Source organism: Saccharomyces kudriavzevii, assembly GCF_947243775.1.
Source record: "Saccharomyces kudriavzevii IFO 1802 strain IFO1802 genome assembly, chromosome: 14".
NCBI lineage: Eukaryota > Fungi > Ascomycota > Saccharomycetes > Saccharomycetales > Saccharomycetaceae > Saccharomyces > Saccharomyces kudriavzevii.
Window position 1 is genome coordinate 633,732 of NC_079285.1, and position 15,695 is coordinate 649,426.

Sequence of the window (15,695 nt, forward strand, 5' to 3'; positions counted from 1 at the left end):
AACCGTTAAATAAAAGCATTAATATGGATAGAAAAATAATCCATTATTGAGGAAAGTGTTTTTGCATTCTTTTATTAGAGGGCAGTTAAAGAAGAGGAAAGAGGTGAATTCCTGTAAAAAGAGTTGCTCCTGGATGTTGATATTTAATTCGCACCTTCTCATTCATTATATACTCCAATCTCCTGGCTTGTGGTCAATATCAGAACGTATACAGTTTTACCAACCTTCCATGGTATAATCGTGTTGAATACTCGGTGTAACACTGGTGATAAACTTTAGAAAAACAATCAAATATTGGTCTACGCGTAAAGAATCATCGATATCGTCCTGTAAATCCTCCCAATCTCCAGCACCATCAATTTCTTGTTCTTCTTGCTGCTCTTTCCTTCTTCGTTGCCTGACCACACGAACTTTATCAAGCAGAATTTTCATCACATTAGCATGTTTACATGGATGGATAGAAACTGATAGTATTGAATTTTTGTAAAATGGTAGTTTTTCAATAGTAGCCGTCTTTGTTCTATAATCTGGTGATATATCTTCGAACATCTGTTCGGGGGTCAGTGGCGAGCCATCGGCATTAAACCCCACTATATACATTTTGGGGACTCTGTAGGAGGTTGAGTACGCAATGTAAAGATCATAGTACCTTTCCTGTGCTATGTCCTTGAACAAAGTACTTGCACCATTACGTTTTTCTGCATCCTCATTTTCATAGTCATCTTTGATTTCCATGTCCTGTATTAGCTCATCAATATCATCGATAGGTAAATCCTTTGTCCCCCCCTCTGACGTACTTTGTATATGTTCCGTTTCAGAGCCTATGTATTCCAAAACGTCTCCTTCGTCTCCATCTTCTGCAAATTCTTTCACGTCTACGTCAGCCCCTTCAACTTCAACACATTGCTCGGCACGTTTATCACAGGGGACTTTTCTAATAACTAGAAACTGTTTATTCTTCGGCAAAAAATCTCTATAACTGACGTCTGAAGATCCTTCATTCCATTTCCAAGTGGGAAACATATGACATAAATAATCACCGGCCTGTACAAACTCTTCGGGAGTTATTTGACCAGTAGTTAAAAAGGTAGATTTGTGTGTTATGGGAGTTAAATATTCTCTCCAACTACTTAAGGTAGACCTAATCATTATACTAAACCTATATTTATTTCTTAGTTTTGATTTCTTTCTTGCTTCTACTTATTTCAAAATGTATCTAATATATGTAAATACTCAGCTGTTTACCTTTCCTTTGAGCAGCCCTTCGCTTCACTTTTCTTAAATAATAATGCCCGAGTACAAAGTTGAGAAAGCCCAAGAAGGTGAAATTTGAAAAAATGCGAAATCTATCAAATACCGATTTGAAAAAAGGGTCTAAATAACAGTCAACAAAAGAGCTTTCAACCCACAAATTCTGCGACAATCGAGCAGAAAATGGGCACATTATTTCGGAGAAGGGTTCAGAACAAGAAGAATGATTCCGGCGAGGATGATGAGAGGAGCCCAGCTCATAATAAAGAAGAAAGTAGGAACCACATCCATCATCAACAAGGATTAGGCCATAAGAGAAGGAGAGGCATTAGTGGCAGTGCGAAGAGAAAAGGGCATGGTGAAGATTTTGATAGAGAAAAGGATGGAAACGGTAAAAAACGTTGGAGAGATTCCAGAAGATTTGTTTTCATTCTTGGTGCGTTCCTAGGTGTGCTTTTACCGTTCAGTTTTGGCGCCTATCATGTTCATAATAGCAATAGCGACTTGTTTGAAAAATTTGTGAATTTTGATTCCCTTAGAGTATACTTGGATGACTGGAAAGATGTCCTTCCGCAAGGCTTAGCTTCATTTATTGATGATATCCAAACTGGTAACTACTCCACATCCTCTTTGGATGACCTCAGTGAAAATTTTGCCGTTGGTAAACAGCTTTTACGTGATTACCACATCGAAGCCAGACATCCTGTAGTGATGGTTCCTGGTGTCATTTCCACTGGAATTGAAAGCTGGGGAGTTATTGGAGACGATGAGTGCGACAGTTCTGCTCATTTTCGTAAACGGTTGTGGGGTAGTTTTTACATGTTGAGGACAATGGTCATGGATAAAGTTTGCTGGTTGAAACATGTAATGTTAGACCCGGAAACAGGGCTAGACCCGCCAAATTTCACGTTACGTGCAGCGCAAGGTTTCGAGTCTACTGACTACTTTATTGCAGGATATTGGATTTGGAATAAAGTTTTTCAAAATTTGGGAGTAATTGGCTATGAACCCAACAGGATGACAAGTGCTGCATACGATTGGAGACTGGCGTATTTGGACCTGGAAAAACGCGACAGGTATTTCACGAAGTTGAAGGAAGAGATCGAACTATTCCATCAATTGAGTGGTGAAAAAGTCTGCCTGATCGGACATTCCATGGGGTCTCAGATCATATTTTATTTTATGAAATGGGTAGAGGCTGAGGGCCCTCTTTATGGTAACGGTGGCCGTGGCTGGGTTGACGAGCATATCGATTCATTCATTAATGCAGCAGGAACGCTTCTGGGCGCTCCAAAGGCGGTTCCAGCCTTAATCAGTGGTGAAATGAAAGATACCATTCAATTGAATGCATTAGCTATGTACGGTTTAGAAAAGTTTTTTTCCAGAAGTGAGAGAGTGAAGATGTTACAAACGTGGGGCGGTATCCCATCAATGTTACCAAAGGGAGAAGAGGTCATCTGGGGGGACATGCACTCCTCTTCAGAAGATGCATTGAATAACAACACTGACACATACGGCAATTTCATTCGTTTTGAAAGGAACACAAGCGACGTTTTCAACAAAAACTTGACGATGAAAGATGCCATCAACATGACATTGGCAATTTCACCCAAATGGCTACAGAAAAGAGTGCATGAACAGTACACGTTTGGGTATTCCAAGACAGAGAATGAATTAAGGGACAACGAGCTATACCACAGGTACTGGTCAAACCCAATGGAGGTGCCACTTCCAGAAGCCCCTCACATGAAGATCTACTGTATATACGGAGTGAATAATCCGACAGAAAGGGCGTATGTGTACAAGGAAGAAAACGACTCGTCCGCTCTGAATTTGACCATCGACTATGAAAGCAAGCAGCCAGTATTCCTCACGGAAGGTGACGGGACCGTCCCCCTTGTAGCGCATTCGATGTGCCACAAGTGGGCCCAGGGCGCCTCGCCCTACAATCCTGCCGGGATCAACGTCACCATTGTGGAGATGAAGCATCAACCAGACCGATTTGACATACGTGGAGGGGCCCGGAGCGCCGAGCACGTAGACATCCTGGGCAGCGCGGAGCTGAACGATTACATCCTAAAAATTGCCAGCGGCCACGGTGATCTGGTCGAGTCTCGCCAGTTGTCTAATCTAAGCCACTGGGTCTCCCAGATGCCCTTCCCAATGTGAATAAACCACTATTGATTCACTCTTCATTTATTCATTCATTCATTCGAGAGGAAGAAAAAAAAAAGGCGCGTCACGTGGACGCGCCTTTTTAGGCCAGAAAATAAACAAAAAACAAAAACAAAAAATAAAAGACGAAAAAACAAACGAAAAAACAAACGACAGTAGATAGAAAAGAAGGTTTTTGACAGGTTTGTGTGATTGTTTATTTGCTTTTATAGATTATATATACACAAACTAAACATTGTTTTCTAGTCAGCCCGCGCAGAGAGGCAATTGCAACAGTGACGTACGCAAAAAGGAAAAAGTACCATCCATGTCCATTATGAAGCAAAGGCTACCATTGGGAGAGTTTTCCAGCTCGAAGATCAACAAGCTGGCAATTGCCAACATTGCAGACGCCACCGAACCTAGAAGTCGTGGAGAAAACAGTGTGGGTGCCGTGTGCCTTCCCTCCATCAAGAGTTTAATGGTCAGTCCCGAAGTATACGACGGCACAAAGAGCCTGCCTGTTCCCTTGATAGGAGGCGGTGGTGGAAGTGGGATGAGCCATGGTAAGCAGTCCTCCCAGAATGAAGTTCACCCAGAGGCAATAAGCAGAGATTATTCCGAGCTGTCAAAAAAGTTACAAATTCGTTTACAGTTTGCTTACTATAAGTATAAGACTAAGCAGACGAACAAGAATTTCACAGATTTGAAATTGAAGCATAGCATCACAAAGCCTTGTAAGAAGGCCACTCACACTAAATCAGAGCCTTTGACCAAAAGAAGGAAATTGGTACTATCTCAGGGCCATTACAAGACCCCTGCCAAGTCCAAGATCAAAACTCCGCCTTCAATCTATGGTTCTCACGCTAATGCATCTTCTTTTTCATGCTCCCATGGTGGGAGCGAAAGCTTGGGCTCAGCTGCAGATACGAACATCACGGATACCACTACACCAATACGCAACATAATAAGCACAAAGCATTTCTATAGTCATAATCGCACCATGTATCAGAGACAAGAAACTCCTACAAGCATCAAGGCCGCTAAATCTTTAATTCACCTTTTCACAAGTAACCAATAGTCTCATTCCCAAACATTCCTTTCTCCTTCTTTCTTCATCCCCCCTCATTATGTATATAATAATATTATTATTTCCGTATATCATCCACATTCCCTTCCACCTTCGTTTTAATTCTGTACGTATAGTTAGATAGAATAAAATAGAATAATCTTAATTCTTTGTCTCAGTTTTTTTAGTCTTGTTACAATGCTGACATTGATCGCATTTTGGGGAAGAACGAACGAAAAAAATGAACAAAAATTGAAAGAAGTTCAAAAAACTATAGATCAGCACGCATCAAAGTGAATGGAAACTCTTCCAAAAAATTAAGAATCACAATACGAGAAATGAGTCTACAGAACAACGTTTTGAACCAAATACAGCAGGTGCTACTGCCTACAAGTCCCGATCTCAACGAACCCAACGGAGACATCATAAAAGAAGAATCTTCGTCGATGGAAAACGGTGATGAGAAAGACCACCTCACTATTCAACAGCAACCCTCCAATCTCAGCGCCCCCTCTACCAATTCCAATGGTGAATTCATACCGCATATCTTTTATTCGCTGCACCAGATAAGAAAAGACCCGAATAATCTCTCAAATCAATTAGAAACCTCGACAGGTTCCATTAGGCACCGTCTTAAACTCTGTAAATCTTTGATATCAGAAAACGAAGATGCAAAAAAACTATTGAGCAAAAGCCCATCAGAATGGCAAGATATCATTCATCAACGTGAACAAGAATTGCAAATCAAGAGAGACGTTCTGGATGACCTTCATCGCAAATTACAACGATAATATCTACGCTATCTATCTCTTCATCTATATATGTGAATCTACCGTATCCTCAACATGCATATAGAATGAAGCCCGTGTTTCCCTAGCTATGACATATATACATAACTTAAAAAACGCTCATTCTCTCCTTCTGTTTGTTTTATCTCCGATTAAGCCTTCAAAGACTTGCGGAACCATCTCTATTAACAATTCTTCCTTGGGAACAACCAGGCAGTCCCTGATAAATTCCTTCGATGTCAACATCAGTTGTTGATAAAGCACATACTTGCATGGTCTCTGTGACTTCTCTTTATAGTTAGCAAAAAGTATGCTTGAAGGATGAACATTGACGTTTAGCCCGCCGGATGATTTGCCCATGGTGCGATATCCAGTGGCCCCCAACTGTACAACATTCATTGGAAACCCACTGATGAAGCATCGGGTTATTTTGCCATTTACATAGGCCGCTGTGTTACCTGACTTCTTTCTAGCTTGTTCATTCCTTTCAACTAAGCCAACCTTTTCACTACACCTAAATAGTTGGTTTCTAATGTTCCTTACCCTTGACATCGTCTTGAATTGAATTTTGTTGTCTTGACACCAACTCCTCGAAAATTTGGAGTTTCTCCACTGATTGAAAATCTCCAAATACAACATGTGATCACTTTCCACTCCACTTGTTACACATGCCGCAGCTTCCTTTTTTTGGCCAATAAATAACGAAGATGTTTCATGTAACATCGAAACAATAGTCAAACACTCTTCTAATACGCCTTGACATTGTTCATGTGTGGCGGCCGTATAAAGCACTTTTGCAAATTCAGGTTCACAGGGAAACTCACACATCATTTTACCTAGGTAAGTTATGGCCCCTTTGCTATTTAAAGCACCTAAGATGTATAAATTCTCCAAAGACTTCCTTAATGTTGGAATGCTTGGTTTATCCATTAAAGGAAACTTTATCAGATCAGTAACACCAAGTGATAATAATAGCAACACAGTGTTAGAAAGATTTGTTCTTGTGATCTCAGGCTTGGGCATGAGTTCTAATTCATGCAAATATGACCATTTGGTAAAAATCCTAAAGCATTTGCCGGGCCCTACACGACCGGCCCTACCGGCACGTTGATCAACCGAAGCTTTCGAGCATGGTACCGTCAAAAGTTGAGTCATCCCCGTAGAAGGTACGTATGAATTTTCCTTGACAAATCCAGGATCAATGACGTATTTGATACCATCAATAGTCAGCGAGGTTTCTGCAATATTAGTTGCCAAAACAACCTTCCTGCAGTTTTCTGGGGTCCGCTGGAAGATTTTCGATTGTTGCTCTTGAGGCAGATTCGCATATATAGGTGTTATAAGCATTTGTTTTGTTCGAGAACCTAATTTAGACATGATTTCCTCTAGCTTGACCTTTGTTTTTTCAATCTCTTCCTGCCCCGTAAGAAACACCAGTATATCCCCCGGCAAGGCTTGCGTTGTGTGGATTTGAAAAATGGTTGTTATAGCGGCATGTATATAATTTGCCTCCGGTTGTAAAGTGTAGTGAATATCTACAGGATATCTTCTCCCAGGAACATTGAAAATGGGACAATGATCGAAAAATTCCGAGAATTTCTTTGCATTCATTGTTGCAGATGAAATCAATAACTTCAAAGCAGGCCTTTGCGGCAAAATCTCTTTCAACAAACCTATCAAGATATCTGTAGCTAAGGTACGCTCATGAGCTTCATCAATCATAATGCAAGAATATTTGCTTAATTTGGAATCTGCAAGAAATTCTCTCAATAGCATACCATCTGTCATATACTTCAGAATTGTCTTATTTGGAGTTGTCCTATCTTCAAAACGAATCTGATAACCCACTTCTTTACCAAGTACAACATTCATTTCATCAGCCACTCTTGCCGCAACAGAAGTGGCTGCTACACGACGTGGTTGTGTTACGGCGATTTGGAATTCTCCCTGTTTGGTGTAGCCATCATCCACAAGATATTGAGGCAACTGTGTAGTCTTACCTGAACCAGTTTCACCCATTATAATCAGCACTTGGTGTTTTTCAATCTCCTTAAGTAACTCATCTTTATATTGGTATACGGGCAGCAGTTTCCTTGTCTCTTGTATGGTACATATACGGGTTTCTTCAGTTTCTAGCGCCTCTGCTAAACGTGTTTCATATTGCAGTTTTTCTTCAGGTAGTAAATCATCGTCATCATTGGTATAATCAATTACTGCATCTGAATCGAAGACATAATCATACTTGTCAGATCCCTCCACTACAATATTATCAGGGTGATCGTTTTTTTTGGCCATAGCATTCCGCAGTTGTTGTTCCTCCCACATTTGTTGTCTGTTTATTTTATAACTCTCCTTAGCATTCGTTCGTTTATGTATAACTTCTGCCTTGCCACTTGCATTTGTTCCTTCTTTCCAACCATTGACAGATACGTCTTTGGCTTGATTATGAGTAAGATGTAACTTATCTCCTTTCGAAGGAACCTCATCCTCTGACGAAGTCTGCCCACCATACTTGAAAGCCTTCCCTTCTGATTCAGCCAGTTCTTTCCCTTGGGCCGCATAATTCATCGAACCTTGTTTGGTAGATATAAAACTTTTATTCGGGTCATAGCGTGATCGTTTTGGCTCTGAAGGTGTAGAGCTCTCGTCTTCAGCTTCCTCGTCCTCTTCTGTCCTACTTACCGGAAAAGATGGTTCGGCATTTAACATGCTACCAGCTTTACTGGTAACTTCATACGTTCTTTTAACTCTTCGCTTACCACTTCCAGATATAAGGTTTGACATGCGTTAATATCGGTATTTGCTACCCTTTTTAGAATCCATCTGGACCAATCAGTATGATAAGTACCCATTCTAACTTGACGGAGTTTATAATCTTCTTCACGACGTCCGGGTAACGAACAGTCTACTATCGATGAGCCGTACTTGTTAGGTATATGAGCTGACACTATTTTCACCGCATTTAAGGTGTTGAGTATACAAACACCTCCATCTCTTCTCCATGGCGAGCATGCAATTTTGTCTTCTATTGTCTCAGTTTCCTCTCTACTTTTCAAATTCACTTCGAAGTATTCTTCTCAACGCGATGAGCTTCGAGATGAGAGAAGAAAAAGAAAACTGAAAATATAAATGGATAAGATAAGAAATACAAATTTTTTTTCGCGAGGCTGCAGGTCTTGCATAATTCTTATTTGGTACTTATATGCAGTCCCTTTAATAGTTTTCATATTTCTCCACATTTTTTAGGATACCGTTTATTTATTATGTCGCACCGTATAGCACCTTCTAAGGAACGGTCCTCATCATTTATTTCCATTCTAGACGATGAGACAAGAGATACATTGAAATCTGATGCCTCTATGAATGGTGAAACAGATGTCGAAAAGAGTGAGGGAAAAAGCTCCCGATATATCCCACCATGGACGACCCCATATATCATTGGTATAGGTGGTGCTTCAGGTTCCGGCAAGACAAGTGTCGCTGCCAAAATCGTATCGTCAATTAATGTCCCCTGGACGGTATTAATATCATTGGACAATTTCTATAATCCATTAGGCCCAGAGGACAGAGCTCGGGCATTCAGAAACGAGTACGACTTCGATGAACCAGACGCCATAAATTTAGAACTGGCATATAAGTGCATTTTGAACTTAAAGGAAGGTAAAAGAACAAACATCCCAGTTTATAGCTTTGTCCACCATAACAGAGTGCCAGATAAAAACATTGTCATATATGGGGCCACTGTAGTAGTGATTGAGGGAATTTACGCACTATACGACCCTCAATTGCTAGATCTGATGGATTTGAAGATTTATGTAGATGCTGATTTAGATGTCTGCTTAGCAAGAAGATTATCTAGAGATATAGTGTCCAGAGGAAGAGATTTAGATGGTTGTATTCAACAGTGGGAAAAATTTGTGAAACCCAACGCAGAAAAATTTGTGAAGCCAACCATGAAAAATGCAGATGCGATCATCCCATCCATGAGTGATAACGGTACCGCCGTAAATTTACTCATCAATCATATCAAGTCAAAACTAGATCTGAAATCAGACGAACATTTGAGGGAACTGATCAAGTTGGGCTCCTCCCGATCACAGACTCTGTTCGATCGTAAAATGATCCATGAATTGCCGCACACCAACCAAGTTCTTTCATTGCATACTATGCTACTTAACAAAAATCTAAATTGTGCAGACTTTGTTTTCTATTTCGACAGGCTAGCGACAATTTTACTATCATGGGCGCTTGATGATATTCCGGTGGCACGTACAGACATTATAACTCCTGGTGGGCACTCCATGGAAGACGTCGTCACGTGTCAATTTGATCAAGTTACCGCGGTGAATATTATACGGTCTGGAGACTGTTTTATGAAATCTCTGAGAAAGACAATCCCTAACATTACAATTGGTAAACTATTGATTCAATCGGATTCACAAACTGGAGAGCCGCAACTGCATTGCGAATTTTTACCAGCAAACATAGAGAAGTTTGGCAAGGTTTTCTTAATGGAAGGTCAAATAATCAGTGGCGCCGCCATGATCATGGCCATCCAAGTGCTTTTAGATCATGGTATTGACTTAGAAAAGATCAGCGTAGTGGTTTATTTGGCGACTGAAGTCGGTATCAGACGTATATTAAACGCATTTGATAATAAAGTCAACATTTTTGCTGGTATGGTAATTACTAGAGAACATTTGCAAAATCGTCAGCATAAATGGGCATTGACCAGATTTCTCGATTCGAAATATTTTGGTTGCAATTGAGAATAGTTGGAAAAAAAATTAATATAAATAGTAGTTTGCATATGTACACTATATCAAGAGTCTCTCTTATTCTCTATATGAAGCCCTAGAACGCCATTAGCTTTAATAGGCCATAGCCTACTGTAACAATGGTGGCATAACTCAATAAACTTGCTGGAACACCCCTTGTAATAAATGTGCCCACGGTCAAATACCTATCACCGACTTCATCAATCATTGAAATGGCAGTAACATTGGGGAAACCAGAAGTTGGGAGACCCATCGCACTGGAACATAATAGCGCGGCTATAACAATCAATAATCTGGAATGGTCACCTGAGGGTAGGTTGGAACCAATTTCACTCATTAATGGGACTATGATCATCGCAGCGACGGTATGGGAGACAAAAGTTGCCATTACAAGGATCACGAGACCAAAGATCAACACAATGATAAAGATTGGTTCATGCTCAATTTGCGCCTTAATTAGTTCTGCCATTGTGGCCAATAAGCCAGATGAGCTCACCGCTTTCCCTAAGGTGGTACCCCCCATGGCCAAAACAACGATCGTCCACATGAAGTTGTTGAAATCGTCTGAGGTTAACAGCCCTGTACCGAAGAAGACTACGATGGGTATGATTGAAATTATGCCCATTTCACCAAAAATACCGGAGATTTGGTTGGAGAGACACCAAAGAACAATTGTGGTGATACACACTAAAGTGACAAACCATTGTTTCAAAGTGAACGGGTCGCGTGATGGATGCAATTGTAAGATTTTCACGTTTGGTTCAGGAGGGAAAGTTATAATCAACAGAACCCAGGTCGCCATGAGACAAATGAAGCACACAGGCAGGGCGATCATGAACCACTCCGCCCAGGATGGCGAAGGGTCCATTATACCGATGGAGATAATATTTTGAGGAGAAGCAATGGGAGAAGACATACCACCGATATTGGAGGCGAGAGCAATCCCTAAAATCAGAGCCTTGGCGTAGGAGCAATTCCTTGGTAGCGTTCTTAGCAAAGGTTGAACGATGGAATAACAAAGGACGGGCGCAGCCACATTGGAGACCCACATGGAGACAAAGAGCGCTACGAACATATTCGTTAAGAGAATGAAATGCGGGTTTGTACCGGCGGAAGCCAAGATGTGCGTGGAAAGCACTTTGGCGATGTTGTATTTGGAAAGGGCAGCAGCCAAAGTGAACCCGCCTAGCAAAAGCATGATGACACTGGACCACATTGTCGATAGTATAAACTGGGAGGAATCACGAGGGGACATAGGCTGGGAGGTGACCGGGTCCTTGATGACGGGGAACACGACAATAAGCAGGGGAATCATTAGAGAGGTCACGAAAAGAGGGATTGTCTCAGTGGCCCACAGCAAAGATGCATAGATCAAGATGGCGAAACAGTTTTTCTGTAAAGAATCCTTGGCGAACGGAGTCAAGTTGAAAGTTAATAGCGCGATGAAGCAGCAGGTGATCAATACAAATTTTAGGAACGAGGTCTGGTTTATGATGAACTGGACCCATTGCCTGGGTGGTAAATGCATGAGCTCACGGAAAGTCAAAGAGTCCGACGATGGAGCAATGATACGGGCGTCTCCGCCTGACATCGCCATAGATTCGGAGATACTGGCACTGGGACGCAATTGGCTGGAACTTAACTTCAAGAATTTCTTGTTGTCGGTCTTGGCAGACTGGTACTTTCTTTCCAAATTCATCATATCCTTCCAAACGGTGTTTCTTTCCCAAACGACATGATCTCTCAAATGGGAGGACAGTTCACGTTCAGCGTCCTGGAACTCGAGGACTTCCTGCCTGTTGCCATCTACATCTTCCTCGTCGCTGCTGTTGTATCCGTTGCTGTTGATGCGGTCAGCGTCCAAGTTAAAGGTGTTGGATGGTCGGCGGGTACCCTTGTTCAAGCTGGCATACGTGAGAATAGTCTCGGTGATGTGGTGCTGGATTCTGTTTATAGTAGCAGGATTGAAGACATGCGAGTGGAACTTGATGTAGTTCAAGTAGTTCTGCTTCAAGTTGGTGTTCAAAGACTTGTCGAATTTCTTGCAGATCTTGGAGAACCCGGTCTGATTCAACTCGATGAAGTCCTTCAGCTCGGATAACTGGGTGTAAACGGATATCAATCTCTTTTTCAGGGACAACCTATGCTGGGTGAAGGGAGACAGGTACATCGAGTTGGTGTTGGAAAGGGACAATGAGGTGGAGGCCAAGTTTTGTATCGAACCCCCGTTGTTCGTGTTCGAGACTTGAGTGTGGATGACGGGCGCGGAATCGATGGACATGTCCGTCAAAGAGGGGTTCGAGTCGGTGGAGGAGACGCTACTAAACCTTCTTTGGCGCTGCTGTGACTTGGACTTTCTGTTTCTTGCCCCACTCTGCTGCTGCTGCTGCTGCTGCTGCTGCTGATTGAACAGTTGACTGGCCTTGTTGGTGTTTTCCAGTTCCGCGACATCATCCTTCAATTCGTTGTAGTTGGCGATAAGGCCTGTTTCTTGGGATATATAGAACTTATCGATTTTTTTCAGTTCTTGATTTAAGGCCGCCACGAACTTGGAGATGTAAAATTGGTCGTCCGGAGAAGCGTCTGACAGGAGCGGCAGACTTTCGTCATTGGCGTCTGGAGGCTGCACAACATGGTGCTTGTTGCTACTGTACAGCTTATCCTTTTGCAAGGAATATATCAGTTTTTTCAACTGTGAGTACGCCAGATATTTGGTAGACCATTCAGGAACAGAATTGAACTGCAACGAATGCGAAAATTTCATTGCGACCTGGGAGTTAGCGTGCCACCCTTAGAGTTTTTTTCTTTGCCCAGCGTTGAAAAAAGAAAGAAAAATCGTTATTCTCCTACCGAACTTTAGAGCGGCATTTTTTATTTACTTATCAAGTTTCTTACATGCAAGATATACTCTTTTTTTTTTTTCCACAAGATTTAAAATTAGTCCTGATCAAAAGCCATCACGTGGCTGCCAAAAAAAGCAACGGAAAGAAGGGTAACCGGTGAAACCTATTATCCCGGTTACCCTTCCTCGTTACTCGGAAGGGTATTACCCCGCCCATATATTTCAAACTCAGTAGGGTAATGTAAACCACACCCCACGTCGCCCCCACACACACACACACGCCGGAGTGACATCAATCCGACACATCCACCCGGACACCCCACCACCAATGCGCAGTGCGAGTTCCAGCCCCTCTACCCCTGACCTCCCGCCACCCCTCACTTTGAGTCAGAATGAAAAGAACAAAGGGCCTCCGCAGAAACAGAAGTTCCGACCCCTTGGCGCTGAGGTGGCTCTTTTCCGGCCAGGTTAGGCTTTTCGCTTTTCTCGAATCCCTCCAATGCAAACCGGCGCACTACGCCTGTATATATGCGTACATGGACATATATAAATATGTATGTGTATATAAGAAATATATTATTAAATGTGAACGGACGTATAGTTGTTTTCGTAGCCTCGAAACACAGATCTAGGATCTATTAGTCTTCAGTATCTTTTCGTCAAGCCAGTACCATCGTTCCGCGTCATGACCTCCACAGATATCAAGCCTTGCGCCGTCAATATTCCCGTTTCTGCCCACATCACCTTCCACTACAAGCCGGTTGCAGACAAGAGCAGCAGTAGCAGCAGCTCCTGCAGCTCCTCCGCAGCCGCCTCTGGCGCCTGCTCGCCCAGAGGCAGCTCCGCCGGCTTGCCTCCCGCTCTGTCAACTGACAACGAAATCATCGAGGCCGTGCTGAACGTCTCTGGCCCCGTTGCAGCAGACACCACGCCATTCAAGAGCAACTACACCGCTGCCTCGCGCTTGACTTCTGACCCGACCTCGCCATCGGCACTGCCCTCTTCCAGACGCAACTCTGTGGTGCCGGCGAGCGACTTTCACCAGTGTGCGCACCACAAAAACTTCCAAAGAAGGGCCAGCGAACCACAACTGCCCTCTTTCAGCGAGGGCTCGGCGTCCGAGATGACAAGGTCCATCTCGTACGCCCAGCACAGCATGATGTTCCCCATCAGCGACGAGCCAGCGCCCCAAACGCCCGCATCTTCCAACGGCAGCTCAGACCCATCTTGTTCTTGCAACAGGCACCATCACAGAAGAAACTCTGTCGCCGTCAAGTTTGACAAGCCACTGTATAAAAGACTAGAGTCGTGAGCGTCTATGCGCCGGTCCGTCCCTCTCCCGCACAGCATTTCCCATCCGCCGTCTTCATATATACATACGCACATACATTACTACTTAAATATTCTCATCACTCAATCGATAATGCATTTTTTGCTGCTCTCTGCGCTTTGCTCATCTCATCGCCTTGTTCGAAGATCAAATATGAAAAAAAAAAAAAAAAAACAGCCTTGAAAAAGTTTCGCTATTTGGCCCGTGCAAAGCACGCTGGAAACCACCGACATCGTCACACAGATAGCATGGTCACGTACGCCGGTAAACTGGTCCTGGCGCCAATGGTGAGAGCTGGCGAACTTCCCACCAGACTGATGGCGCTCGCTCACGGCGCAGACCTCGTCTGGTCTCCGGAAATCGTCGACAAAAAACTACTTCAGTGCACTAGAAGGGAAAACACCACCTTGCAAACTGTCGACTACGTCGTGCCCTCCAAGGCCCAGGCAAGGCCCGAGACTCTCGTCTTCAGAACATACCCGAAACTGGAATCCTCACGGCTAATCTTCCAAATCGGCTCTGCCTCTCCGGCCCTCGCCATCCAGGCCGCTTTGAAAGTGATCAACGACGTCAACGGCATAGACATCAACGCAGGCTGCCCCAAACACTTCTCTATCCACTCCGGCATGGGATCTGCCCTCTTGCGCACCCCGGACACGCTGTGCCTCATCTTGCAAGAGCTGGTCAAGAACGTGGGCAAGCCCCACGGCAAACCCATCAGCGTGAAAATAAGACTCTTGGACACTGAACAAGACACTCTGCAGCTCGTCACACGCCTGTGTGCCACGGGCATCGCCAACCTCACAGTGCACTGCCGGAAAACAGAAATGAGAAACAGAGAGCAGCCCATCACGGATTACATCGCAGAGATCTACGAAATATGCCGCGCAAACAATGTGTCGTTGATCGTGAACGGCGCTATCCACGACCGTTCTCATTTCCATGACTTGCAAACCAACCATTGGGGCAACTCGAGCATCGGTGGCATGATTGCAGAGTGTGCAGAACGAAACCCCACTGTCTTTGACCACACCGCGCATGTTCCGGAACAAGTCCTGCCTTGGGTCGCCGCTTGCCGCGAGTTCATTCAATGGGCAACAAGGTTCGACAACCACATCGGCAACACAAAATACATGCTAAGCAGGATCGTGCCTGGGAAATCGAGGTTTTTCCAGTACTTTGCCCGCTGCAAGTCCCCAGGAGAAATCGAGTATGTGCTTAAGCAATTGAACGATGATGGCGACGCGCAGACAGATCCCTCAGAGTACCTGGAGAAGTGCAGAGCTCAAGAGAAGACCTCAAAGAACGCCAAACGGAAGAAGAAGCAACCGGACTCTCTGGGCGGCGACGTCAAAAAGCAAAAGGTCGTGCCCCTTCCCGCAGATGCATAATATATTCAAACCAAGAAGCAGTTCTTGAGGAAAAAAAAAATACTCGATTTTCTTTTTTTTTTGCTTTATATAGCGACTAAGTTAAATTACAT

At 43.5% G+C, this 15,695-nt stretch overlaps 9 protein-coding genes across 9 annotated transcripts; 6 read left to right on the top strand and 3 right to left on the bottom strand.

The window, feature by feature from the left end:
* Window positions 1-216: 216 nt before the first annotated feature.
* Window positions 217-1,149, bottom strand: ATG3 (Atg3p; the record flags this gene model as incomplete). The annotated part of the gene is made up of 1 exon (XM_056230928.1): window positions 217-1,149. The coding sequence occupies one exon, from the start codon at window positions 1,147-1,149 to the stop codon at window positions 217-219; it is 933 nt and encodes a 310-aa protein (XP_056084798.1).
* Window positions 1,150-1,434: 285 nt separating this feature from the next.
* LRO1 (phospholipid:diacylglycerol acyltransferase) lies at window positions 1,435-3,420 on the top strand (the record flags this gene model as incomplete). The annotated part of the gene is made up of 1 exon (XM_056230929.1): window positions 1,435-3,420. One exon carries the CDS (start codon window positions 1,435-1,437, stop codon window positions 3,418-3,420), a length of 1,986 nt encoding a protein of 661 aa, XP_056084799.1.
* A 313-nt stretch (window positions 3,421-3,733) lies between these two features.
* NRM1 (Nrm1p) lies at window positions 3,734-4,486 on the top strand (the record flags this gene model as incomplete). The annotated part of the gene is made up of 1 exon (XM_056230930.1): window positions 3,734-4,486. The coding sequence occupies one exon, from the start codon at window positions 3,734-3,736 to the stop codon at window positions 4,484-4,486; it is 753 nt and encodes a 250-aa protein (XP_056084800.1).
* A 326-nt stretch (window positions 4,487-4,812) lies between these two features.
* Window positions 4,813-5,265, top strand: CSE2 (Cse2p; the record flags this gene model as incomplete). Its single annotated transcript, XM_056230931.1, has 1 exon — window positions 4,813-5,265. The coding sequence occupies one exon, from the start codon at window positions 4,813-4,815 to the stop codon at window positions 5,263-5,265; it is 453 nt and encodes a 150-aa protein (XP_056084801.1).
* Window positions 5,266-5,382: 117 nt separating this feature from the next.
* PRP2 (DEAH-box RNA-dependent ATPase PRP2) lies at window positions 5,383-8,046 on the bottom strand (the record flags this gene model as incomplete). The annotated part of the gene is made up of 1 exon (XM_056230932.1): window positions 5,383-8,046. The coding sequence occupies one exon, from the start codon at window positions 8,044-8,046 to the stop codon at window positions 5,383-5,385; it is 2,664 nt and encodes an 887-aa protein (XP_056084802.1).
* Window positions 8,047-8,525: 479 nt separating this feature from the next.
* Window positions 8,526-10,031, top strand: URK1 (uridine kinase URK1; the record flags this gene model as incomplete). The annotated part of the gene is made up of 1 exon (XM_056230933.1): window positions 8,526-10,031. The coding sequence occupies one exon, from the start codon at window positions 8,526-8,528 to the stop codon at window positions 10,029-10,031; it is 1,506 nt and encodes a 501-aa protein (XP_056084803.1).
* Window positions 10,032-10,116: 85 nt separating this feature from the next.
* Window positions 10,117-12,804, bottom strand: PHO91 (Pho91p; the record flags this gene model as incomplete). The annotated part of the gene is made up of 1 exon (XM_056230934.1): window positions 10,117-12,804. The coding sequence occupies one exon, from the start codon at window positions 12,802-12,804 to the stop codon at window positions 10,117-10,119; it is 2,688 nt and encodes an 895-aa protein (XP_056084804.1).
* Window positions 12,805-13,567: 763 nt separating this feature from the next.
* SKDI14G3340 (uncharacterized protein) lies at window positions 13,568-14,194 on the top strand (the record flags this gene model as incomplete). Its single annotated transcript, XM_056230935.1, has 1 exon — window positions 13,568-14,194. One exon carries the CDS (start codon window positions 13,568-13,570, stop codon window positions 14,192-14,194), a length of 627 nt encoding a protein of 208 aa, XP_056084805.1.
* A 266-nt stretch (window positions 14,195-14,460) lies between these two features.
* Window positions 14,461-15,603, top strand: SMM1 (tRNA-dihydrouridine(20) synthase (NAD(+)); the record flags this gene model as incomplete). Its single annotated transcript, XM_056230938.1, has 1 exon — window positions 14,461-15,603. One exon carries the CDS (start codon window positions 14,461-14,463, stop codon window positions 15,601-15,603), a length of 1,143 nt encoding a protein of 380 aa, XP_056084806.1.
* Between the last annotated feature and the right edge of the window lie 92 nt (window positions 15,604-15,695).